Consider the following 25,993-nt stretch of genomic DNA (forward strand, 5'->3'; position numbering starts at 1 on the left):
GACTCCTTTCCTGTCTTAGTTTTGTGACACTTTATGCAATCATTTTATTTACAGTGACTTTTATGGACTCCTATCAGAGAAAATGTTACCCCAATTAACAATACCCTAAGTTTCATCCAGACTGTGGATGCTGTGCTGTAAAACAAAACCACATATTAGCATGTGAATCAGTTGCAGCCAATATTGTGGTTAATCAGGCATTCTATGTGCTCCCTCACCCAGCGGAATGCCTTGTGCATATTAGGCCTTTTAATAGAATTTCTTGTTGAATGATAGCCACAACCTTCAAGTGTGACATCCTCAGTTCCCCTTATACAATTTTTTTAAAATTTTATTTATTTATTTATTTATGACCGCATTGGGTCTTCATTGCTGTACAAAGGCTTTCTCTAGTTGTGGTGCTTGGGCTTCTCCTTGCAGTGGCTTCTCTTACTGCAGAGCACAGGCTCTAGGCCCGAGGGCTCCGTAGCTGTGGAACATGCGTTTGTCCCCTGCATTGGCAGGTAGATTCTTAACCACTGCAGCACCAGGGAAGTCCCACACCTTATATAATTGATTTTAGTAATAAGCTTTATTATATTCAATGCTGAAGTAACTTCAGGTTTTATTCTACAAACTTCTTGGTTATTTGGATCCCAAAAAACGTCAAGTTTGTTCCTTGTGCAGCAATCATACTAGTGCTTCTTGACTCCGAATGATGACCTTTACTGTTTAAAAGAAAAATGCTCCCACGTCTGATTTCGTCTTTACTTAAGGCTTTAAACGCCCAGCTGGTTGTTCGTAGAGCCGAGGCCTTCTGCGCACCCTGTAATTTTTCCAACCTGGACAAGGACAAGAAGGCCATCAGGTCCCACCTTCCGCGGCGAGAGGCTGCCTTTGTTTCCTCTCTGCAGCCAATGGCTAACACACATTTCAGACAGAAGGCTGCAGTGGATGAGTCACCCTCCGCAGATCCGCCAGGCTCCGCGCGCAGCCACCTCGCTCCCGACGCCCCGGGAAACGGCTCCCGGCACACCCGGCGGTTCTGACTGGGAGCAGCCGTTCCCACATGCCCGACGTGGGTCCCGATGGACGCCGACCTGCGCCAGACCCGGGCGCCCGCACTAACCTGCCGCCGTGAGTACCCGCGGGCCCTCAGCGCCCCCGCCCCACCTCCCGGCCCTTCGCGGCGTCTCCAGATGGTCGCCGACCTCGCGGGTCGAGGCCCCGGCGGTCTCGGGGTCGAAAAACAACACCACGCCTCCACCACCTCCGCGACCCCCTTAGGGCCCCCTGACGGCACTGGCGGCGCGCGGGACTTCCTTCGCGGGGCTGGATTTCCGGCGGTACTAGCTTGGGGCGGAGGCGGGACTTCCTGCGGCGCCTGCGTATAGTGGATTTCCGGCGCGGGGCTGAGGGGGAGCAGCGACTTCCGGCGCCGGAAGTGTGGGGTGTCGGGCTGCCGGGTCTTAGAGCTGTGCGTCTGCGTCCGTCCCCGGCGCCGCGTGGCTGGGAACCCACGGGCGGCAGCGCACGGCCCGGCTGACACCACGCGGTGGCGGCCTCGGTGGCGGCGTGACAGGTGAGTGCCGGCCTGCCATCTTCAGCCCGGGACGGGCCGCTTCTGTGTGTGGCAGCGGCCTCGCGCCGGGCGGGGCGTGCCTGTGGGGGCCGGCGGCCTAGTGCCCTCGGACCCCGCGCCCTCTGACCCCGACCGCGCGCCCCCGAACCTGGACCGCGTCTCCCTCGACCCCGCGCCCCGACCTGGACCGCGTCTTCCTCCGACCCCGAGCCCGGCCGGGTCTTGACGTGGTTGGAACGCGCGCCCCTCGCCCAGAGCGGCCTGTGAGGCGGGTCCTTCGAGGTGCCCGGGAGTCTCCCGCCCGCAAGCGCGCAGGAGCCCGGGGGCCGTGGGCCCCTTAGCGGGTGTGGGGCCGCGGGAGGGGCGCCGCGACCTTGGGCTGGAGTTGCCGCGGGTCCGTGTCCAGCCTCGCGTCCTGCAGAGTGCTCGCACGGAGGCATCAGCGAGTGTCCTTTCTTCTCAGAGCTCTGGACAGCCGCGCACACCTGTTGTGCCCTGGCCTTGAGCTGACACCCCAGTCCCTTCTCTCAGGGGTACCGACAGCCCTCTGAATTCCCTAGTCCTGGTTTTACTAAGAAGATTTCACAGTTACGTATTTCGTCCGCGATTCGAGGACCTTAACAATTAAGGTCTTTAAACAGTCTTGGTTGTTTTCCGGTTATACATGCCCCCAGTCCCGTCTCATGTCCAGAGCTGGTGAGCGTGTGTTTCGTGCCTTCGACTGGGTCAACGATAGGACACCTTACCCGGGTTGACCGAGGGTGGACTGCGGGGCTGCCTCTGGTTGATGTCGCTCAGCAGTTGAGTTTGGTGTTTGCCTCCAGGAATTCAGTAACGGTGCTTACACAATGAAATGCTATGAAAAACTCTACCGACCTTTTTGTGGAAGTCCAGTCACGTTTTGTATTTTTAAGTGCCACATGCAAATTATATTCTTTAACCATTTTGTACACATGATTAACGTTCATGACATTTACTATTCAGGCAGGTGTTTTTCTCTTGCTAAAAGAAAAGTGTTTAAAAATTCTACTGGATATGGAATTGTGAGTAATGTTTTGTAGGTGGGGGTAATAGGCATGTGGCAGTATGTAGCAAGGACAAATGAGTTGGACAGAAGGAGAGTTTATATTAAATTCATTTGTTTGACCGATAGGATAGGGAGGTGGGATTTTTGGAGGGGACTATTTATACTTTTTTGAATGTGTTTGAAAAACCAGTAGGACCTTTTAGTCACATAAACCTTCTGTTTAAAGTGGTCATATGCCCTGTGATACAGGGTTAGTATGACTGTTTTGAAGAAAGATGGTTATCTTGGAATTTCGGGCTTCTGTTTTAGTTTGTATTGAGGTGAAACAGTGCATAGTGGTTAAAGCAGCTTACTCACCTGTGTGAAGTTTTCTTTTTACAGCTCCATGGCCAATTGACTAAGTGTTTAGTCTGTTAAGTACTTGGGAACTGTACCTCACAGAGGTGTTGTGAGTATTAGTGACTCTGTAGTTACTGATCCATTTGAACCTCACCACAGACTTCCCAACCCATCAGTATCTCTCCATCATTTCTTTTGTCTGTATTTCCCTTCTTGTCTAGCTTAGGTTCCACGCTACATCACTTCAGTATTCTTTTTACAAACACCTGCAACCTGCTCCATTTTCCATGATGTCATCCTGCAAAACCCCTCAACGTGTTATCAGACATTTAAATAAGATTTATGCTAACACCCGTGGACTGAGGTGAACACGATAGATACGTCCCTTCCTGGGCTAAGGGCTTGTTCTCCATCAGGGTGAGCTGTGGAAGGAAGGAAGGAAGTGGCGGTGGGACCAGTGAAGACTGTGGGGAACAAGATGGAGGATGTGAATGAAGAGGCAAGAGTAAAATTTTTAAAAAGTTTCAGGAAAAAGATAGATTGTGATAGATTGTGATAGATTAACAGAAAAAAAAAAGAAATTTAAAAGATGTTAGAAGAACTAGAGAAACCTACAGATCTAATTTTGGAAGAATTAGAAATTAGGTAAAGTTTAGCTGAAGAAATTACAGGAAGAGACAGAAATTGAATTAGCCAGATAATCTTTGAATGTTAATAACACAGTGTGTGGCATAGGCATTATGAATCCATATTGACATATGACTTCACAGTTTAGAAAGTTACTAAGAGAGAAAATCAGTATGAAAAAAATCATTTGAGGCCAGGTTTTGGGGAACCAAAACCTCTTCCAGATTTGTAATTGTTTGAAATGTATGTGTTTGGTTGGAAATTGATCAATGGGAAAAGATGACCAGTGTATTAACTATTTTGTGAAGTGACCAACAAAAGCAGGCAAAGCCCAGAACAACACCATGTGGTTCATGGGGTTGAGGGAGGAGTTAAAGGCTTAGGGACAGGCAGAAGGTGAGGATTTTAAGTTAGTTGTGAAGAAGACTGCTTATTTCCTACTGAAGATACAGAGGCTGGAAATGCCGGTGATGTGATACTTAAGGGAAACAATTGTTGAGGTGAAAGGAGGGTTGATACTGCAATTTTCACGGTTCCTATCACCAATTTGTAGAATCTTGGGAATGCATTAACTTCCCAGTTTATGCTTACCAGATGCATAAACTTTCTACTGATGAAGTTCTTAAGGGAGGAAAGAGAAGCTCTTTGCTCCTTTATTTGCTTGATTGAAATGTCTAAAGGTAGTCTCCTTTTTTCTTGAGCTTTCACAGGGTGTTAATATGTTTGTTCCTTGATTGAAATGTCTAAAGATAGTCTCCTTTTTTCTTGAGCTTTCACAGGGTGTTAATATGTTTGTTCCTATAAAAAACATAACTTATAAACTGCGAGGTGACTATGATAAATCTCTTTGTTGAAAATCTTGACAACTGAGATGCTTTATGAAGTTAGTAATTTAATATGTATAATCACTGAAAAAGAGAATTATATCGATCTTTTTTTTTATGAAGAATATAATTTCTGGATAAGATTCCTTTAAATCAGTTGATTTCTTGGTCAACTTTTGTATATGGCGCACTTAAATAGTCTCTAAATGTTTCCCTTAAAAAATTACTGGAATATTCTTCACTGGGATCATAGGAGTTGCTTAATAACATAAATTTGTTATATTCAAATATTTCAAATTAAATATCAGTGTCTTTTTTTGTGTATATAAAATTCTACCAACCACAGATTCTGCCATTGTGAGTTTTTCTTTATACCTTTGTTTCAACTATCTCTAATTTCTATAGCTCAGATTTTTCAGATAAATTTCATGAAAAAGATTCGTTGTCATTTTGTTCTGTCAAAAATTAATCGAAATTAATTTTTCCATATATCATGTAAGGGACTGATAGTTTTATTTTTTGTTGTCTGTATCTACCAGTAATATAACCTTTTTTTCCCTTCTTGCAAAAAAGCGTAATAATGGTAAGACATTGGACCTGGAGGCATGATGGAGTCAAACTGACCATCTTTACTGTCTGTGTAGACCTCTCCCAGATTTATACATGCTGCCTAGTTCTCTTTTCATCTCTAGACCCGTACACCTCCTGCTTCCTTGTATGTTAGATATTCAAAGACATTGCCAAAACATAATATATTCAGTATTAGGTCTTGGTTTCTTCTCCATATCTGCTGCCTCATCTCAGTAATCTGATCTCCGTTTCACCTACCTCTTGCCTCAGAAACAAGGGCTATCCTTGATACCTCTCTCTTCCCACCCCCAGCACCCCCCATCCAGTCCCATTCATCTACCTCTAATCTTAACTATCGTCATTTATTGCCTAGACTGTTTCAGTAACTTCCTAACTGGCTTCATTCATGGTCATCTTATCTTTCCATGTATTTTTCACATAGCAGCCAATCTAGTGTTGCTTATTTGCTTAAAAACTTGTAAGTAGCTTCCTTTTTATTTTACGATAAACTGTAAACACGAAAGAACAGACTCTAAGCCTGTCTCTCCACTTATCTTGCACCATTCTCTCCATTGTTTGCTGTGTTGTAGCTATAGTATTTATTTTTTAATATCTCTGATAAACTAGTCTCGTTCCTGGCTCAGGACATTTGCACATGCTGTTCCTGCCCTTAAAATATTTACTCCCTTTTCTGTTTTCCACATGGTTAACTCTTAGGAATTTTTCAGTCTTGATTTAGATGCCAGTTTGTCAAAATGACCTTTGTAACTCTTTAGCTAATAGCTGGCCTCATAATATTTGCATATGTCTTTCGAAGCACTCATCACAATTTATAGCTTCTGTAATAAGTTATGAGATTGTGTGTTTAATGTCTGTCTTCCACCTCAACTCTAAGCAACCTGAGGGTAGGGACCAAGCCTGTTCTTTCACCACAACATTCCCAGTACCTAGCTCATCTACAGATGAGAGGACTATTGATGAGTGACTTAATGAAATAATGCTGTTATTATCCCTGCTTTAAAGATGACACAGTTAAGCCTTAGGAAGGTGGTTAAGTAACTAGACCAAGGTTACACAGCCCGTCAGTGGTAGATGTAGCATTCATCCATTTGTATTCATGCATACATTCAACAAATATTTGAGGATGTGTTTATGTCAAGCCTAACAAATACAGTAGTGGCCCCAGTTAACTGTGTCCCCGTCCTCATTGTGTTGATGGTGTAGCGGGGGAGACATTCATTAAGTGAGCAAACTATAAATAAGATCTAAGTACAAACGTGGTGAGGATCATGAAGTGCTGTGACTAGTGCTTGTCAAGGGAGGCCATTTTGAGGAAGTAACGGTCAAGCTGAGGCTTCATGATGGAAAAGAGCCAACCCTTTGAGGGGTTGGGGTGTGGGGTGGGGGGGACTTAGGTGTGTATGACTCCCAAACTCATGTTCTTAACCATTGGGCTCTTCTATGGATTTTTTTGTTTGTTTGTTTTTTTCGGTTTTTTTGCAGTACGCGGGCCTCTTACTGCCGTGGTCTCTCCTGTTGCGGAGCATAGGCTCCGGACGCGCAGGCTCAGCGGCCATGGCTCATGGGCCCAGCCGCTCCGCGGCATGTGGGATCTTCCCGGACCGGGAAATGAACCCGCGTCCCCTGCATCGGCAGGCAGACTCTCAACCACTGCGCCACCAGGGAAGCCCCTTTTCTATGGATTTTATTCTGAGTGGGTGTTTAACTTAATTGGGTCATTTATATCCATGTTATTCTACTAAATATCTGAAGTGCAAAACTATTTAGTTCCAGTCACTGTTATTTTTTAGGGAAGCAGAATGTTATTCAGTGTATAACCAAAACTAGTGAGTGAAATAAGGTGTGATGGATTACACAAATTCTTCCTCATTCTCCCATCAAGAGGTGGTCTCAGCCCTCTACTTGAGTTTGGGTTGGCCTTGTGACCTGCTTTGACAAATTGAATATCCAAAAAAGTGAGGGGAATGGAAGATTTTTTTTTTTTTAATGAGAATTTTAGAGATAAAAAAGCAACCTTATTCCTTTTTTAAGTGTCCTTTTAAAGAAAAGATTTGAGAGTTAAATTTTGTGTATATAATGCTACAAAAAGTAAGTGATAATTTTAATAGATTAATGGATTTCAGATTTTTAAACCTAAGCACACAGAATTGACCAATTTGAATGTTTTTAGTGGGTCGTGAAACAAGACTTACTTTTCTGTTGCCATTTTAAACCAAGGCCTATACATGTCTAATTTGAGACTCAAAAGATCTCTGCCTTTGTAGTAGATGTACTTTTCCTATTCCTCCAAGTACAGCTAAAAACACTGGGCATTAAATACAGAAGAAATATGAGACTGAAAAGTGGAGAGAAGAAAGTAGACTGGCTAGATGTATGGGGACCTGAGAAATGATGTAGGGCTGAGTTTCCTGGGTTTTCTTTTTGCCCCATACATTCCGGCCTTGGGCCTGGAGAAACCAGCAACCCAGCAACACCAAAGGGCTCAGACAAGCCCCAAGAAAAGCCAAAAGACCAGGAAAGAGACAGCCTGCCAGACAGGACATGTTTAGAAAACATTGTAGCCCCTGTCTCACCCTTACTATCAAAGGCAGGGTGGGGAATCTAGACTTTTACCCCGACAGTCTGTATTGAGACAACACTCTGTGCTTCGTGGTATCAGTACTGAGCTGGGATTTTCATCTCTGTTGGGTGGTAACAAAGAACACCCTCCTTCTTCCTGTTGGGGTGGCCTCAGAAGAAACTTAGTAGAGATTCAGGAGTTCTACCATCACCTGTGGTAATGAGGCCGTGTAGGGCACAGTAACAAAGCACCCCTGGTTCAGTGCCTGTGATACGAGTAGAGGCCAAGGAAGGGGCTGAGCTCTAATCCCGCCTGGCATTAACGAGGAGTACTTCCACCCAGATGAGTGGAAGCTGAGTGGGAAGCCCTCACTTCCATCTCCACCTTCTACATCCACCTGGCAGAAACAAGACCGCACCCTTGTTTGCCTGCTGGGGCAATGTCAGAAGAGGCCTGCTGTAATAGAAGACTGAAACCAGATCCCACGCCTGATAGCAGTGCCCACAATATTGAGGCTTAAGTGACAAGTATTTTAAAGCAGCCATCATAAAAGTTTTTCAGTGAGGAAATACTAACACTTGAGGCAAATGAAAAATAGAAAATCTCAGGAAGAAAATATAGGATATAAAGAAGAAACAAATGGAAATTTTAGAACTGAGAAGTACAGTAAATGAGCTTGTGGAATCAGTTCACTGATTTTTTTCCTGTCCTTTCCATTCTTCCAACAGCAGAATGGAGAGGACAGAGGAGAAGAATCAGTGAACTTTAAGATAAAACAATAGAAATTACCCAATCTGAACAATAGAGAGAAAATAGACTGGAAAAAAGTAAACAGAACCCCAGGGACATGTGAGACTTTAACAAGAGACCTGTCTTTCTTATCATCAGAGTCCCCGAAAGAGAGGAGAAAGACAGTGAGGCTGAAAATATGTTTGAAGAAATACTGGTTGAGTATCTCCCAAATTTGGCAAGCCATAAACTTACAGATTGAAAAAGTTTAGTGAAATCCAGGCAAGATAAACTCAAAGAAATCTATGCTGAGACACATCATAGTCAAGCTTCTGAAACCAAAGATGAAAAAGCAGAGAGAGAGAGAAATGTTTCTTTACCTATAGTGGATTTCTCATCACAAACTACAGAGGCCAGAAGGAAGTAGCACATTTTTCAAGTGCTGAAGGAAAAGAACTATCAACTTAGAATTCTCTATCAAGTGAAAACATCCTTCAAATGATTTGTCACCAGCAGACTTACCCTAAAATAATAGGTAGAGGAAATTCTCTAAACAGAAAGGAAATCATGTGGGAACACCAGGAAGGAAGAACAAACAATGGAAAGAAAAAATAAATTGGTAAATTCAGTAGACTTCCTTATCTGAAATTAGGTTTGAAGGTTGAACCATAGCCGTCTGATGTGGTTCTTAGTGTGTATAGAGGAAATACTAAAGATGATTGTGTTATAAATGGGGAGGGCAAAGGGACACAGAGGAAGTAAGGCTCCTACACTTTACCATGAACTGGTAGAAGTTGATGATCAGCAGACTGTGATAAGTTGTAAAGAGTTAATGAAAATCTAGAGCAGCCACTAAGAAAAATTATATGAAAGAGAGAAACTCAAAAACTAGATAAGTCAAAATGAAATTCTAAAAAATGTTCAAATAACCTATAAGAAGGCAGAAGAAAGAAACAAAATGAGAGAACAAACAATGAATTACGCACTATGCCCAAGTGGGATTTATTCCATGGATGCAAGGTTAGATCAATATTTGAAAATCATCAGTGTAATTGACCTTATAAAAAGCCATGTGATCATATTAAATGATGCAGAAAAAAACATGACAAAATTTAACACTTATGAAACTCTCAAAGCATGAATAATAGAGGGGGACTTTCTCAATTTGATAAAACAATATTTACCCAAAACCTACAGCTAGCATCATACTTAATGGTGAAAACTGAATATTTTTACCTTGAGATCAGAATAATGCAAGGGCGTTTGCTATCACTTTCTAATTCAACAGAGTACTGGAATTTCTAGCCAGATCAATAAGATAAGAAAAGGAAATAAAGGCATACAGATCAGAAAGGAAGAAGTAAGCTGTTCTTTTTTTACATGACATAATAGTCTACAGAGGAAATGCCAAATAATCTACAAAAAAATCTTGAACTAATAAATGAGCTCAACAAGAACATAGGTTACAAGCTCAGTACACAAAAATCAATTGTATTTTTGTATACCAGCAATTAACATGTGGAGATGGAAATAAAAATACAGTGTCATTTAAAATTGCTCAAAAATAAAAGTATAATCTTCAGGGTAATTTTAGAATGTATGTGTAGAAATTTTATGGGAAAACTACAAAACTGAGGAAAGACATCAAAGACGATCTAAAACCTATATACCGTGTTCATAGATTGGAAGTCTCAACATAATAAAGATGCCAATTCTCTCCAAATTGGTAAATGGATTAAACACAATTCCTATCAAAATCCTATCAGGATTTTTGTAGATATGGACAAGATTATTCTAAATTTATATGGAAGGGCAGAGGAACTGGAATAGCTAAGACATTTTGAAAAAGATGTAAGTGATAGGAATCACTAATTTCAAGACAGCACAGAACAATGGAACAGAATAGGGAACCAAGAAATAATCCCATAGGAATAAAGCCAATTGATTTTCGATCAAGATGCCAAACTTTCTCAATTTAGTGTAGGATGGATAGTCTTCAGCATATGGTGCTAGAATAATTGGATATCACCAGAAAAAAACAAAAACAAAACCCAAAAAACCTTGATCTAAACTTCACATCTTATAAAAATATCAGCCCAAAAATAGCTCATAAATTTAGATGTAACCTATAAAACTAAAATTTTAAGAAGAAAACATAGAAAAACTTTGGGATTTAGGACTGGTCAAAAGTTCTTAGGCATGACTCTAAAATTATGATTCTTAGAAGAAAAATAATTGATCAATTGGACTTCATCAAAATTTAAAAGTTTTGGGAGAGTGGAGTTTGTGTGAATTATATCTCAATAAAGATTTTAAAAAATGTTTAGTTTTTTTTCTTTAAATATACAGCAGTCTCACTCTTGGGCCTTCATCCAAAAGTAGAAACTTAAGTTCACACAAAAGCCTGCATATTATTGTCATAGTAGCTTTATTTACAATAGTAAGAAACTGGAAAGCACCAGAATTTTTTGCAGTAGCTGCACGGTTAAGACAGCTGTACTCCATCCACACTGGAACAGCACCAGCAATCAAAAGGAGGTGGCTGTTGGCTCACATGGCAAGGGGACGGGTCCTGTGAGTGCTAAGCTCAGAATCTCCAGAGGGCACATACTCTGTGCTTGGCATTTGTATAACGTTCTACGACAGCAGAGTTGGGGGATGTATGGCTGTGGGGTGGGCTTCAGAAAAGGTGGGATACTCTACACCTTACAGAGTGAGGACCCAAAGATACTGTCAGTAGTTGAAGAAGGAAGAAACATAAGTACATACTTAAATTACATGCACTAAAATAGATTGGGAGAAGGAGGGACCAGTAAGAGCAAAAAATGAGTAGGTAATGTCCAAGACGTAAATCTGCAGTTGAAGAAGGAAAATCTCATGTGTAAATATATTTCTTAGAATCATATTAGCTGGGACTTCCCTTTTGGTCCAGTGGCTAAGACTCTGCACTCCCAGTGCAGGGGGCCTGGGTTCGTTCCTTGGTCAGGGAACTAGATCCCACATGCTGCAACTAAAGATCCTGCACGTGGCAAGACAGATCCCGCGTGCTACAACTAAGGCATGGCTCAGCGGAAAAAAAAAAATAATTAGCTAACAGTGATGTGATTATATTGGGAGGAGGAATTGATAATAGCAGGAACTGAGTAGATAATGTCCAAAATGGGTAAAGGAAAATGTTTGCATTATGTGGATATTGGAATGCCATGCAGGTATGCTGTGTAATGGTGGCCCTGACCACAGGTGTACTGGGAACATGGCTGGTTCCAAGCAAGAGGCATTGTGAGTACGAGGGAAAACGGGGAGCTTACGAACTGAAATACCCCGTTTGCGTTTTTTACGTTGACTAAAATGATATTATTTTAAACATATTGGGTTAGATCATTAGAATTTCACTTGTTCTTTTTTCAATGTGGCTACTAGAAAATTTATGATTACATGTGTGGCTTGCATTGGATTTCTCTTGGAGGGTATTGCTCTAGAATCTGTAGCCTGGAAATTCAATTAGGATTGGTTCCCTCTGGGGAGTAGGCTGAGTCTGCTGAGAGTGGGCTAAGGGAGAGTTGTTATTTTAAGCCCTTCTTTGCTGTTTGATTTTTTTTTAAAGGATGTTAATGAAGTTTGATAAAAAGTTACCTCTTTAATAAAGGCTGTGGTCTCTATCTTAAAACATGATAATTTATCACATTCTAATTTACATAATAAATGTTAACATAGTAAGGAAATTTGCAATGAAAAGTAATCATCTATTTTTCCTTCATTTCAGTTTGCTGTGTCCGAAATAAAGTACTTGTTTTTCCTGCTCCTGTTTAGCTTCTTGCAGGAGTGACCAGGATATCACCTTTCAGAAGTAATGCCCACAGAAAGCGGGAGTTGTTCAACTGCTCGCCAAGCAAAACAGAAACGCAAATCTCACAGCCTTTCCATACGAAGAACTAACAGCTCAGAGCAGGAGAGGACTGGCCTGCCGAGAGACATGTTAGAGGGACAAGTGAGTGTCTGGTGAAGATGTGGATCATGTTTGCAGTGTTTCAAACATAGCCAAATATATGCAGGTCTCCAAAGTAGAGAAAAAGTGTGGGTTACCAAGACACACAGCCTCCTTCATAAACCAGTTAAAACTGCTGTCAACAGCTTACACAGAGACAGAATTCGGTTTCCAGGTTAATGTGTTTACAGTACTCAATAAAAAATGTGGGTGTGACAGTTTGGACTAGTTTTTATTCTTTGTACAGGTGAATTGACAGTGTAGTTAGGTTTTCTGTCTCAGAGTCTCCAGAAGAGAAGAGAATCAGGTATAATGATCTCTTTCTGTTCTCTGCAGAGTTTTTGGAATCTGATGTTTCAGTAACTTTTCTTGGCTTTATCCTGTGTTTGCTGTAGTTGAGTGTGTTATCTGCTGTTTATTACATTATGTCTTTCTGATAATTTGGTACCACCTTTGATTAAATGATCTAATATTTTATTGATAAGTTTGCTTTTACTTTTCCTAGTTCCTTTATGGTGAAGAAAATGTTAGATTTTTAAAAGAACATTGTTGTGAAGCCTAAATAAAATACATGTTATGATAAAATAAATTATAGCTACATCTGCTGTATCTTTACATAGGCGTAAGTATATACATAAAAAAAATAAATACATATAAATTTATAATCATTCTTTTGCAATTAGAACTAATTCATCAGCCATAATGTTAAAGGAAAATACGGCTTAAATCTGAGAAACTGGCTCATTTGCATATTGACTTTGTTAGAAGCAAGCCGGGATGTGGAGGATGTGTTTCTAGGAGGCAGCTGTGTGTGCTTGGAACCTAGTGCCGCCTTTTCTGGCATGTGGTAAATGTTCACTTAATGTCCTCTTATGTGTTGACTGGATGAATAAATGAAATGGTTGCATTTTAACTTAAATTTGGAAATAAAATCATAGATTTAAGGAGCCTCCAAAATGGCTTTGATGTTTTTCGTGAGCGCGGATGGCCGTAGCAAAGCATCGCAGACTGGGAGCTTAAAATGTAGACACTGCTTACTCCCTGTCCTGGAGGCAGAAAGCTGGAGGTCCAGGTGTGGGCAAGTTGGTCCTCCTGAGGCCTCTCTCCTGGGTGTGGATGCCATCTTCTCCCTGTGTCCTCACAAGGTCGCCCCTCTGTGGGTGTCTGTGTTCTGATCTCTTCTCATAAGGAATGTTTGAATCAGAGCTGTGCAGTGGAACTTCTGTGATGGAATGTTGTAGATCTGTGCTATCACATATGGGAACCAAGAGCCACATGTGGCTAGTGGGACTGAGGAATTTAAAAAATTGTAATTAACTTACTTTTAAATTTAGTCAAATGTGTCTGTTGGCTACCCCCTTGGATAGTGCAGGTAGTCTAAGATACTTTTAAGTTGTTAGATTTACTTAAATTTCAAGCAGTGACAATTCCACAGCCGTCTCTGCTGGCATCTTCTGTTGGTAACACCATGTTCTCAGGGCCTTCTGCGCTGTCCCCGTTGTGATGTAGAGCCAGCAGGTAGTTGCATCTCGGGGTAACCCTTTATGAGGGTCATTCAGAACTCTGCGGGCGGGTCGGTGCCTGCTGGTGGACGAGGAGCTCCCTTGTGGGCTGGTGGGGGTGCTCTGCCCAGTTCCGTGGCAGCAGGACGGCGGTGACGGCGTTGGGCATGGGCACTTGGCATGGTAGGCGAGGGGCAGACCTCGGGTGCGAGAGGCCAATGATCAGGGCATCTGAGTGGAGCCGTAGGTCATTACCCTAGACAGGGTTGCAGTCAAGCTGTCAGTTCTTGGGGAGTCTTTATGGGAATTTTGTGTCTTGGATTGACGAGTCGGAAGCATTTGAGGCACTGGTGCTTGGCTCAGAGGTGGGAGGCCGGTGTCTACACCGGGAAGCATCACCTGAGGCTGGGAAAGGGGCCTCCTGCCTCCTATTTCACGTCGGCTGTGACAAAACACAGATTCTTTTAGAACTTTACTGAATCGTAACTTTTGTGTCATGAGTTTTCTCAAATGATACTAGAAGTTCAGCACCTCTCACTTGGGGGCAACCGCAGAGCTGGGCTGTGCTCCGCTTGCCTCTGGTCGAGAAGTTCCTCTTTCACTGCACGTCTCCTTCTTGATTGTCTTTATTTTATCAAGTGAAGTTAATGCTGACATTGTCTCCCTTTACAATTACATCTTACATGAAGCTGCATTTACCATTCGAAGTAAAGGTAACGTTTCAGTTGCTGAATAATGACCTTAACATTAAATACTGTGAGGGTAGGTGAGTAGGAATTGATACACGGAAGAGGAGATTGGCCCTGGGAGGGGCCAGCAAGGCTCTCAACCGGTGCCGGTGCCGCCCCCGCCCCCTCGAGGAGGGCTAAGTGGATGAGGGGTGCGGGAGAACGGGCAGGGGGAGGCCACAGGCAGGTGGACAGGGTGTCAGACGTTAATTGTGATGGTTTATTTTGCGTTCATTGTTATTTTAAGATGTCATTTCTTTTTTTTTTTTTTTTTCATGATTTTCATTGGTATTTTAGAGGGGGGGGTTGAGAGAGGCTTTTTTTCCCATGATTTTCATTGGTATTTTAGAGGGTTGTTGAGAGAGGCTTATCACCAATTCTCCCAGATTGAATTTTTAAACAAGTGGCGTCACATATCTTTAAGTAGCTTGTAAAGTTGACGTTCATGTTCTGTGATTATTTCAAAACATGTTGCTAAACGTTGGTATCATTACAGATCATTTTGCCTAAAATTCCTGTCTTCCTAAGAAGTTAATCTGAGAAAGGATTTAATAAACATTATGTCTTATTTTTGTATTTGCAACTCATTAAACATCAAAAAGTTTATGCTGCATATAAATTTGAAAACTCACTTGGAAAATTACATTGGCATCAGTTAACCATTGAAACATTTTAGAAATACCTTTTAAGAATTTTGTTTGAAAATAACTCTTAAGTGGTAGGGTGGGGCACATACAAAATATTGTCTAGGCCACACCCTCAGGAGGTTGGAGTGGAACATAGCCTCTGTCAGTACCAGCAGTGCCTGGAAAGTGAGTGCCTGAGAACACAGTTGGTGCTTAGGACACCGGGCCCAGGAAGCTGCTGCTGCTGCTTCCTTTGACTTCCCGCCCGGTGGGGGCAGGGTGCTGGCGGTGGGCAGAGCACCTGCGAAGGCCTGGGAGCTTCCACGTGGGTGTTTTCATTTAGCCGATACACGTTTTGCTCTTACAGCTGAGGGTTCTTTTCCCTCCTTATAACAATCTTCTAGGTATTGAGTAGAGTTACAGGAAATGATCCAGTTTATTTTGCTTGAAGCACAGTGAACATGAGGACTGTAAGGTACATCTTCTATTAGTAAACAGCTTATTAAAATTAATTTATAATACCATATGCTAGAGCTTAAAGGCTTTTTATAACTTCATTTTCTACAAATTTGGGAGTTTTTGAATAAGGTATGCTTGTTTCTTTCCTTGTGTAAGGAAGTTACATGTTTGAAGACATGCTTGGTCTTAAATCTCATGCCATCCTGGGTAACCATTTATACAATTTGATTTTAGTTTCATCTGTAGAAATTAGAAACTTTAAGTTCTTTGAGTGTTTATGTATAAGAAATAAAATATGTAAAGATGTAAAATAAGAGTTTAAATAATTCACTTTGGAAAAATTACATTGGTGCTTGGTGTCAGAGTTTCTCTTTCACTCATTCGTTCCTTTTAAGCAGAATCTTCTTTTTCTGCAGGATTCTAAACTGCCTTCCTCGGTTCGCAGTACTCTTTTGGAACTGTTTGGTCAAATAGAAAGAGAATTTGAAAACCTTTATATTGAAAACTTAGAATGTGAGTATCTCTCTTATTTTAAATACTTTTATAACTTTTCACTTCTCCATACAAATATTTGAGAGTTTAATTTGTGGGTAGACATTCACCTTTGTATTCCTTTTCTGTTCCGCTTTGACAGACTTTAGGGGCTCAGGATGGCACACGTTTATTATCTGCCTGCTCTGCACACTCAAGTCAGGGTGTTGGCAGAGCTGTGCTCCTTCTGGAGCATGAGGAGGAGTGTGTCTCCTGCTGGTTTGGGTTGCGATCTCAGTTCCCTGTGGTGTGAAGACAGAGGCCCCCATCTTGCTGGCATTCCCCCTGTCCTTGGCTCGATGGCCTTCCTTCCTCTTTATCTTCAAAGCCATCAGTGGCAGGCAGAGTCCTCCTTGTCCATCTCTGACTTACTCCTAGGGACACGTGGGAAGGATGGGCTGCCTGGGCCACACAGCATCATCTCCTATCAGAGGTCCTTCACCTCAGTCACACCTGCAGGGCTCGTTTGCCACCAGGTCATGTGTTCACAGGTTATCTTTGGGGCAGGCAGTATTCTGCTGACCACACCTGGCAATCTGAATTATGATTTTATGAAGAACAAATGCATCTTACAACTTTCCCTACACAAAGTATACTATAAATTAAGAAAACATTGATTCATTTCTTTAAAATATACTGTGTTTAGAGAATTTCCTAAAATGTATTATGTGTTTGACTTATTAAAGGTAAATCGAAGAATTTTTAATTAGCTTGGCTTTAGATTTTTTTTTTAAATTTTAGAAACAGTGCATTCATTTGCTTAAAGAGTCAAGCAGTGTAAGAAGGAAAGATCTACCTTTACCCCCTGCCTGTAGGCCCATCCCACACTGTAAAGGAAAACATTTTCTGCATATTTTGCTTTTAGTTCTTCTCACGATAATTTTTGTTTTGTTTTGGACTTTATCCTCTTTTTTTAAATGTCTGTTAAGTTTTAAGGACATACTTTCCAACTTGCCAGCCTTAACACTTAAGCAGTGATTTTGATACAGAGACTTACACTTTCTATGAATCCAGGGATGCTGCCCGGATGCTAGTTTAGAGTTGGGCAGGTTGGGAAGTTCCTGGCACGACTGATCCATTACCTGTGTCATTCACCATAGCAGTTTTTTTTTTTTTGTTTGTTTGTTTTGCGGTACGCGGGCCTCTCACTGTTGTGGCCTCTCCCATTGCGGAGCACAGGCTCCGGACGCGCAGGCTCAGCGGCCATGGCTCATGGGCCCAGCCACTCTGCGGCATGTGGGATCTTCCCGGACCGGGGCATGAACCTGTGTCCCCTGCATCGGCAGGCGGACTCTCAACCACTGTGCCACCAGGGAAGCCCCATAGCAGTTTTTGATGAAAGGTTTTTCTAATTGCTTTTCCCTGGGAATGATTTTCCCCACACAGCTATCCTTCCTTTCTCCTGCATGTCGTCCTGTCCTGGCAGCCAGATCATCAAATCCTAAGAGGAGGGACGGGGAATTTTCTCCATGTGTCTCTGGAGCTGGTAGCCAGGCATCCACAGCCACAATTAAGAAAGCAGAGGTCAAAAAGGCAGGGTCCGTCTGTGGGCTGCCTTGGCTTCTTGGTCATGATAATTTTTGTAAATTGAAATAATCTTCTATTTTAGCCATGTCAGCCTTAGGCCACATGCATTCATGCTTCACTGTCAAGCGTTGGGAAATGAACCTGTCCTTCTTTACCCTCTCCCTGTTCCATTGTCTTCAGTTTTTGTTATTTTTTTTTAAAATAATTTTTTAAAATTTATTTATTTATTTTTGGCTGCGTTGGGTCTTTGTTGCTGTGTGTAGGCTTTTTCTAGTTGCTACTCTTCGTTGTGCGCGGGCTTCTCATTGCAGTGGCTTCTCTTGCTGCGGAGCACAGGCTCTAGGCGTGCGGGCTTCAGTAGTTGTGGCACGCGGGCTCAGTAGTTGTGGCTCACGGGCTCTAGAGTGCAGGCTCAGTAGTTGTGGTGTACGGGCTTAGTTGCTCCGTGACATGTGAGATCTTCCCGGACCAGGGCTCGTACCCGTGTGCTGTGCATTGACAGGCGGATTCTTAACCACTGTGCCACCAGGAAAGTCCAGTTTTTGTTATTTTTATAGAGCTTGTGTTTATAAAATTTATATTATGCAAATGTAACCATAATCAGGATTTTCATGTTTTTTAAGTTGTTTCCAAAAATTGAATACTAATAAATAGCATTTGCATTGTTAAAATATTTTTCACTCTGGAAGTAATTGGTGTGGATCAGTGGTGAAGACAGTGTAATCCTGTGTCATTTAAACTTTGCTGTTGGAAAGTTTAATGTTTTAATATTGGATTCTCTTATAAGTCCACCTTGAAAATTTACAGAGTGAGTAATTATTCCAACTTTTTATCAAATAAAAATTAGGTACCGTGTACTGCATCTGATTTTAAGGGTTTGTTATCAGAGTTGTAGCAACCCAGGTATTACTGAATTTCCATTGTGATCTAAGGTCTTATGTTTTATGAGTTGATGCAGTTTGTTCAAGAAAAACTATAGGGTTACAAACGACTAATGCTGGAGGTACTTGGAGTTTACACTGTCAGTTGCTTAATGGTTTTGGTGGCTTCCTGCTGCCTGTGAACATGTCCAAATGCTCAGGCTGGATCTGTTCTGAGCCTTTTGCCCTCGGCCTTCCTTCCACACCACCCTCCCCGCCCTCCCTGTAGCCTCAGCACACCGTGGGGAGCCTGGGTGGCGGCAGGTGCAGAGCCCAAGTGCTGGCTGCATGCGCGGCTCATGGGATCTCAGTTCCCTGACCAGGGATTGAACTGGACCCTGAGAGTGAGAGCGCCGAGTCCTAACCACTGGACCGCCAGGGAACTCCCAAATGTTAATTTTTTTTTTTTTCCCCCTTGAATTTTTAATCTTTGAGGTATATAATCCTCACTGTGCTCTGTGGTGCCAGGCAACAATAGTTAGGTTTTGTTATTGTATGTTTTTTCCCCCAATTTCAGTGTTCTCAGCTAGACTGTAAGTGTTTCATTGAGTTTTGGACAGTGTCAGAATAACATTTTTAAGTGCATTGAATAAAGTACAAAGGAGACGAACTATGTTGAAATCCAAGAGCCCTGCTTGAGGACCCGATAGCACAAGGTCTTTCTGGTGTGGGAAGTGTGGTGGGCTTTTTAATTTTGGAATGATGTCTTGAGTTTTTTGGAACTCTGTAAATGTGACCTTGTTTACTGGGGTATCATTCCTGTGTTTGTTTAGACAGTACTAATGTATAACATTTTTATGTGTTCACTTTTGGATTTGGTGAATATACATCAAAATTATGTTTTACTTTTCAGTGCGCAGAGAAATCGAGACTCTTAATGACCGTTTAGCTGCCGAAGGACAAGCAATCGATGGGGCAGAGCTGAGTAAGGGCCAGCTCAAAACCAAAGGTAAGGCTGCCTTCCCACAGGGCTCGCCCTACACATTACGCTCGGAGGGAGTTTGGAATTTAGTGGAGGACAGGACTCACTTCCTTTCTGTAGTCATCAGGACTTGGAATAATGTAATTTGGGTGTGGGTGTAGAAGGAAGAGGAGGTTTCGGGAAGCCCCGTGTCCCATGCCCCTGGCTTGCATTGTCCTCCTGTGTGGAATAGAAGGTGGGGCGAGCTGTCTCCCTGTCCCAGCTCTGACGTTCATGGTGCTTTGGTTGTGTGATTGTCTTGATGGTTGGTTCTATGTCTCTGCAGCCAGTCACAGTACCAGCCAGCTCTCTCAGAAACTGAAGACCACCTACAAGGCCTCCACCAGCAAGGTACGTGTTGCTCTCAGCCTGTCACGTGTATGTAGGGTGTGCACATGTGTGCGATAGAAACCTCATTTTTAAAAGGAGTATTGTTGATGTTAAGTGGCCACAGTGCATAGACACCTGGACGTTACCTTTGTTACTGCGGCTGATACATTATGTGTTAGTGTGGTTTTTTTGGTGGGAAAGTACATTTTGTATTGTTATTTGGTTTGATATGGAGATTCTGAATTTGGAGAAGCTAATAAATGGGTATAAAGCAGTGGAACTTACGTTCTGAGCTATAGTTACATTTTAGTTCACCGCTTCTTTAATTTTCTAAGTATGATCAAGAAGTGAAGGTCTGTGTCCAAGGCAAATAGAGATATTTGTCATATTTTGCTTTTTTAAAAATTATCTTCTTCTGACCTTCTTAAAGTGGCAAAGATTTAATTATTTGGGAACTAATTTGTCTATGGGGGAGTACTGTTATGAGGTAATATTTTGAGATAATTTTGTGTGCATCACCACTTTGGAGTATTTGGAATAAACAAAAGATAAATTAATTACCTAACCTTAATGAGTGTACATTACTTTTGCTAAACCTTAGAAAAAAGTTGAAATTTGTGGTGAGTCTGCTGTAAAGGCTATAGTTAATGTTAGCTTTTTACTTTTCCAATTTGCTCTCTTCAGCTTAAAGTTACTTCTTATGATATCCACAGTGAGATGAACTGCAATTCAAGGAGCAGCTTCAGTCTTATGCTATTTCTGCTTATTTGAAAGTCTTTGGTAATTTTTTGTTGTTTAAAAATCTGAATATTGCTGACTTTTTGTGTTTCCTTTGATTACTCTAGAGTGTAAGTGGCTAATTAAAATTTTTTTATTCTGTATTATCTAGCTTACACTTAGTAGTTTTGCAGTTTTTAATAAATTAACATTAAACTACTTCTTTAAAATGTCAGGTGGGGTTATGTTCTTCCTTATCTAACTTCTTGTTATATTGTTTGGAATTATATTGTTTATTCCAGTTTATGTATACAGTGTATGGTCTTAGAATTCCAAAACTTTGTGATCATTCCTTTTTTTTTTTCAATTTTATTTATTTTTGGCTGTGTTGGGTCTTCGTTGTGGTGCTTGGGCTTCTTATTGTGGAGGCTTCTCTTGTTGAGGAGCACGGGCTCTAGGTGTGCAGGCTTCAGTAGTTGCAGCATGCGGGCTCAGTAGTTGTGGCTCACAGGCTTTAGAGCACAGGCTCAGTAGTTGTGGCACACAGGCTTAGTTGCTCTGTGGCAGGTGGGATCTTCCCGGACCAGGGATCGAACCCGTGTCCCCTGCATTGGCAGGTGGATTCTTAACCACTCTGCCACCAGGGAATTCCCTGTGATCATTTCTGAGGTAGAGGAAGAAAGGATTATATAGAGTTACCCCTTACCATGAGTAGTAAAACTTAAGAATTGGGCAAAGGTAAAAATATGTACAATAATTGCTTTAAAAGAATGTGTTAGACATATTTAAAGCCCCAGTCATTTTAGAAACTAAAAATTCATCTGGATTAGAAAAAACCATCTTCATAGCACTCTGCACCCATCTTAAAGAGTGAAGGTGAACATGGAGATCTGGCGTGTTCTGCCCTGGCCACAGCGTGAGTTCTCATAGTGGAGCCGGGAAGGCTTCTCACTCCCCCGCAGACCCACCCTTCCTGGGGGCCTGGGACTCAGCTCTAAGGCCTGTTGGGGCAGCGCCACATTCTAACTGGCAAACCACTTTACAGGAACTTGTGAAATTGTTCACACAGGTTTTTATAAAGATAAGTATCTTTTGCTGTGAAAAAGCCTGTTTTGGTTTTTTAGAGCACTTTAAGTTGTATCTCAGTGCAGAATAATTCAGAAGCATCCTTCTGCTTTTCCATCACAAATGTTCCCTGGGAGTAATTCAGTCTGTCTTGTGGGCCTCTTTGCAGTTGTGTCTGAGTCCACATTTTTAAAGTAGTTCATAGGTGGTCAGAGTATGACGGACACCTGGAAGCAGCACCTGAGACCGTTTGCTCAGTATCATCAACTGCACGCCCTCTCCCCATACTCCTCTGGAAATGCAGTCGGCACGAGTCTTGGCCGTGACCGAGTGTTGACCGTGACCCCAGTTTCTGCTGGTCGAGTCAGGGCGGTTTGTGTCTCGTAACAGTGCTGTCTGGGAAGCTTCCCACCGCTCACCGTGCGCTTTGCCCCCGCCCCTCCTAAAGGCGTCTGAAGGGCACCAGAGGCACAAAAGCACTTTTCCTTGTGGAGGGACCGCGTTGCCGGGTTAGGTGGGATATGAGCTTTTAGAAGGAAGAGGAAGGTGAGGTGTGAGGTTGAGCAAGGCCTTCTTTCTTTTGGAAGCTCATATTGTATCCTGCCCTTCTTTTAAGTTTAAACCCAGTCAGTGGAGCCTGTTTATTTAACTTGTGGAAGAGTGGGTCTCTCCGTTGTGTATCTGTTTTAGTCTTTCACTGTATCAGGAATCATTTGAAGGCTCATCCTGAGGTAGTGGAACAGTGGATTGTGTTTTAAGCCTTTATACTAAAAATAAATTTAGATACATTTTTAGGGCTTTGCTAATAAATCAGTGTTTAAAACAGCTCTGTAATACCACCCATTTTTCTTTTTCACTTGATTTTACGGTTTCAGTATTCTGATTAATTTAATTCTAATTTAATTAAAAGCTGAAAAGCCATCTTTTATCTTAGAAACCAAACTCTTTGTGTTTAATTAGCATCTTCCTCATGCACTTATAAAAGAAAGTGAGAATTATTTGCTGTTTGTGTCATACAGGAGCAGAGCGACAGCCCTTTCCTAGTGCAGGGCCGGTGCCGAGCCCATGCTCAGTAACCTCATCTATTACAAGTGTTGTCTTTTGTTTCCTCCCCTGTCTTGGAGTCTTTTCCTCCTGATAATATGTGGTTGGTATGCATTACCAAAAATAAAAAAGCACAAGTTCCCAAGTAATAAGAATAATTAGCGTTAAGGGTTTGGGGTATACCTTCCTAAGTTTTTTTTTTTTTTTGAAAATTTGGATATTTTGTCTGATGGTTTGGATTTGTGGGAGAGGACGTGTAAGGTACACAGGTAGGCAAGCATTGGAAGTGGGGGGATTGTGGGGTTCTTCCGAGGCCTTCGTAAGGACTTTCTTCCTGCTATGTGAGATCCAGCTGCACCTATGTTGTGTTGCTGTAACATTTAAAATTTTCTATTCAGTGATTTATGCATCTTCAAGACATGCTGTCTTATTTTTTTTTAACTTAAACACATTCGCTCAGTAAATTACCATCACAATTTCAGATCGTCTCCAGCTTCAAGACCACCACGTCCAGGGCAGTGTGCCAGCTCGTGAAGGAGTACATCGGCCACAGGGATGGCATCTGGGACGTCAGTGTGGCGAGGACGCAGCCTGTGGTGCTGGGGACCGCATCTGCCGGTGAGTCCACACCAGCCTCACTGCTGGCAGCCGTGGCCTGCCCTGGAAGCGGAAGTGGCCGAGTGGCGTTGAAACCGAAGCATGTAGAGGAGTCCGCCGTCAGGAGCCCCAGGGTGGTGTTAGAGAGACCCCCCCCCCTTTCTCCTCATTGGAGAGGAGATGCTTTTGAGAGCTAGTTAAGGTGCGTAACCTAATAATCCTTCAGAAAAAAATTCCTAAAATTAAAAATGTGCTCACTTGTGGAAAATGACTGCTAGCCTGTGAAAAGTTACTCACTAGCTCCTACCTTTTATAGTGGAAATAGGAAATGCTAACGTCATTAGAATGATGAAGAAAGTTCTTTCTTTTGTTTAAGACTGTGTTCATATGTGAGCACCCCAGATTTTTTTGGAAATTACAGTTTAAGAAAAGAATACAGAGACCCTTTTCTGATATTTCTGAAATCTCACTTGGATAATCGGCATTTTGTTTCAGGTTTCCCTTATTAAGTCTCCTTTTTATCTCTTTATTACTCTGCCCAGAGAGGAGAGGTCCAAAGAGCATGTATTATCTCAAATAATTTGTAACTGGATTTGGATGCTACTTGCATTTGAATATAGCTTTTGATATTCTGAAAAGTCTTAATATTTCAACAAAATAATGAGCCCTTGACTCAAGTGACCCCTGTGTCCCAAGTCCCCATCCTGGTGCCGGCAGTGCACAGTGCCTAGGCATTCAGGTCTCTAGGTTCCTCCTGCTGGTTCTGTGGCCTCGGATGGGTCACCGGCCTCCTATCCTCTCGGATCAGTTGGATCACAGAGGAGTTTGAGCACAGTTGCACGAGGCACTGGTGGTGATGTAACTTCTCAGTTTTAGAATTTTTATCTTCCTCTTTTATTAAAAAGACCATAAAATCGGCAGCTCACTCATGTTCGTTTCAATCTTGCAGATCACACGGCTCTGCTCTGGAGCATTGAGACGGGGCGGAGCCTCGCCAAGTACACGGGCCACGTGGGGTCAGGTGAGCAGTGGGACCACGGGCCGTCCTCTCCCAGGGAGGGCCGGGTCTCTGCCTCTGACAGTGTGAGCTTCACGAAGGGCAGCTCAGCTCCCTGAACAGCGTTGTCCCAAGGGTGGCGTAGAAAACTGGCCACCTGTGCACACTTTGGAGCTGGAACATGTGCACTAGCATCATGAACTGTGTTCCATTGGGAGGGACCTCGGGTGCAGAGGTGCTTTGTGTGTCAGCCCCTGGGATCCTGGTGGGTGTGGATGTGGGGCTTTTTCCTGTGGGCACTGGTGGGCAGATGTCTCTGTTCCTCCCAGTGCCCCGTCTCCAGGCCATGTGCCACGCTGCCCCCCGGCCCACTCACCCCTCACCCCTGCTGACAGGCTTGGCAGTGGTGTCCGCCCTCTGCCTCCAGGGTTAGGTGTGTCCCCCACGGACTTGGGTGAAACCCCTTCCTCTGCGTGTCTTCCGTCCTGTTGGGGGAGGGAGTACCTGCTGTCCTGTCAGGGCCGTGGCCAGGCTCCTCCTTCTCTTAGGGTACCTGCTCTCGTCTGTCCCTGTCGCCTCAGCGCGAGAACCGGCTCCTACCTTTCCACATGGAATGTCCCCGCCCCACATACACTCCTGCCTCATCTGCCGTCCCCTCCAGCTGGGACCCACTGTCTTCCCCCAGGTCTGTGTCTGGGTGGCTGCTGCTGCCTGCAGTGGATGTGACAGGCTAAATAGACAACCTAAAAATTAAAGTGTTAGCCAGCCTGTATAAAAAATTCGCAGCAGTCTCCTCATCCCTCCTCACTCCTCATTTTCACTTTTCAAAAGGTGACCACTTTTAACAGTTTTAAATAGTTTGCTTTTTTCTTCCATTTAAAAAACTAGTCTATCTTATTATTTCTTAATTTTGGAGTTTTCTACAAGGAAGTGACTCTTATTAAGGAGAAGGAGATTGGCTCGCTTCCTCCCTCCATCCCTCTGTGCTCCTTGTCATCGTGAAATGGTTACGGCTCAACTTCCATTTAAATGGATGTTCAGGTTTTACCTACTTGTGGCTGCATCCATATAGTTCACAGCTCCCAAGCACGTACCTTACTTGCAATCCCCAGTTTTGCTTCCTCTGAAGGGAAAAGTGGCCTTTTATTTTGGTCTTGTTCCGTGCAGATCTGCCTGAAATGTGGCATTCCCTGCATGTCTGTGTTCCTTTGCTGTCACTCTGGCCCCTCCCTGAAGCCTCCCCTCCCTCTGACAGTTGGTACCCAGGACTGTAGCACAGATGCCTGCAGTCTACCTCCTGTGTCCTCCTGGACTTTCTCTCCACCTCTGTCCTCTGTTACCTCCTGTCTTCTGGACCCTGTTCTTTCTCTTTCTCCAGGGAAGCCTGTCTTTCAGTAGCTTCCTTCTTAAAGGGTCTTACAGGAAAAATTTTGAGACTGTAAAATGCTTGAAGAATGTATTTTACCTTTACACTTGATGGGTAGTTTGGCTGAGTATAGTCTTCTATGTAGGAAGTACTTTTCTTTGAAAATGAAGGTAGTGCTCTGCTGACCTGTTTTTTCTTTCTTTTTAAAAATTTTTAGATTTTTTATTTCTTATAAATTTATTTATTTATTTATTTTTGGCTGTGTTGGGTCTTTGTTGATGTGCAAAGGCTTTCTCTAGTTGCGGTGAGCAGGGGCTTCTCTTGTTGCGGAGCTCGGGCTCTAGGTATGTGGGCTTCAGTAGTTGTGGCGTGTGGGCTCA

General features: G+C 42.9%; 1 protein-coding gene across 2 annotated transcripts in view; it reads left to right on the top strand.

Moving 5' to 3' along the window:
• Positions 1–1,473: 1,473 nt before the first annotated feature.
• The window catches only part of WDR37 (WD repeat domain 37), a 56,565-nt gene continuing 32,045 nt past the window's right edge, over positions 1,474–25,993 (top strand). The window contains exons 1-7 of one of the 2 annotated variants that reach the window (XM_065871396.1): positions 1,474–1,561; positions 12,069–12,246; positions 15,975–16,071; positions 19,390–19,485; positions 19,784–19,848; positions 23,136–23,271; positions 24,200–24,271. In XM_065871396.1, the coding sequence (XP_065727468.1) occupies positions 12,109–12,246; positions 15,975–16,071; positions 19,390–19,485; positions 19,784–19,848; positions 23,136–23,271; positions 24,200–24,271 (604 nt within the window). In that variant the 5' untranslated portion in view covers positions 1,474–1,561; positions 12,069–12,108. Of the gene's footprint in view, positions 1,562–12,068; positions 12,247–15,974; positions 16,072–19,389; positions 19,486–19,783; positions 19,849–23,135; positions 23,272–24,199; positions 24,272–25,993 lie in introns of those variants that run through there. The other variant, XM_065871397.1, reaches the window with a different exon arrangement.

This window comes from Phocoena phocoena, chromosome 2 (genome assembly GCF_963924675.1).
Source record: "Phocoena phocoena chromosome 2, mPhoPho1.1, whole genome shotgun sequence".
Taxonomy (NCBI): domain Eukaryota; kingdom Metazoa; phylum Chordata; class Mammalia; order Artiodactyla; family Phocoenidae; genus Phocoena; species Phocoena phocoena.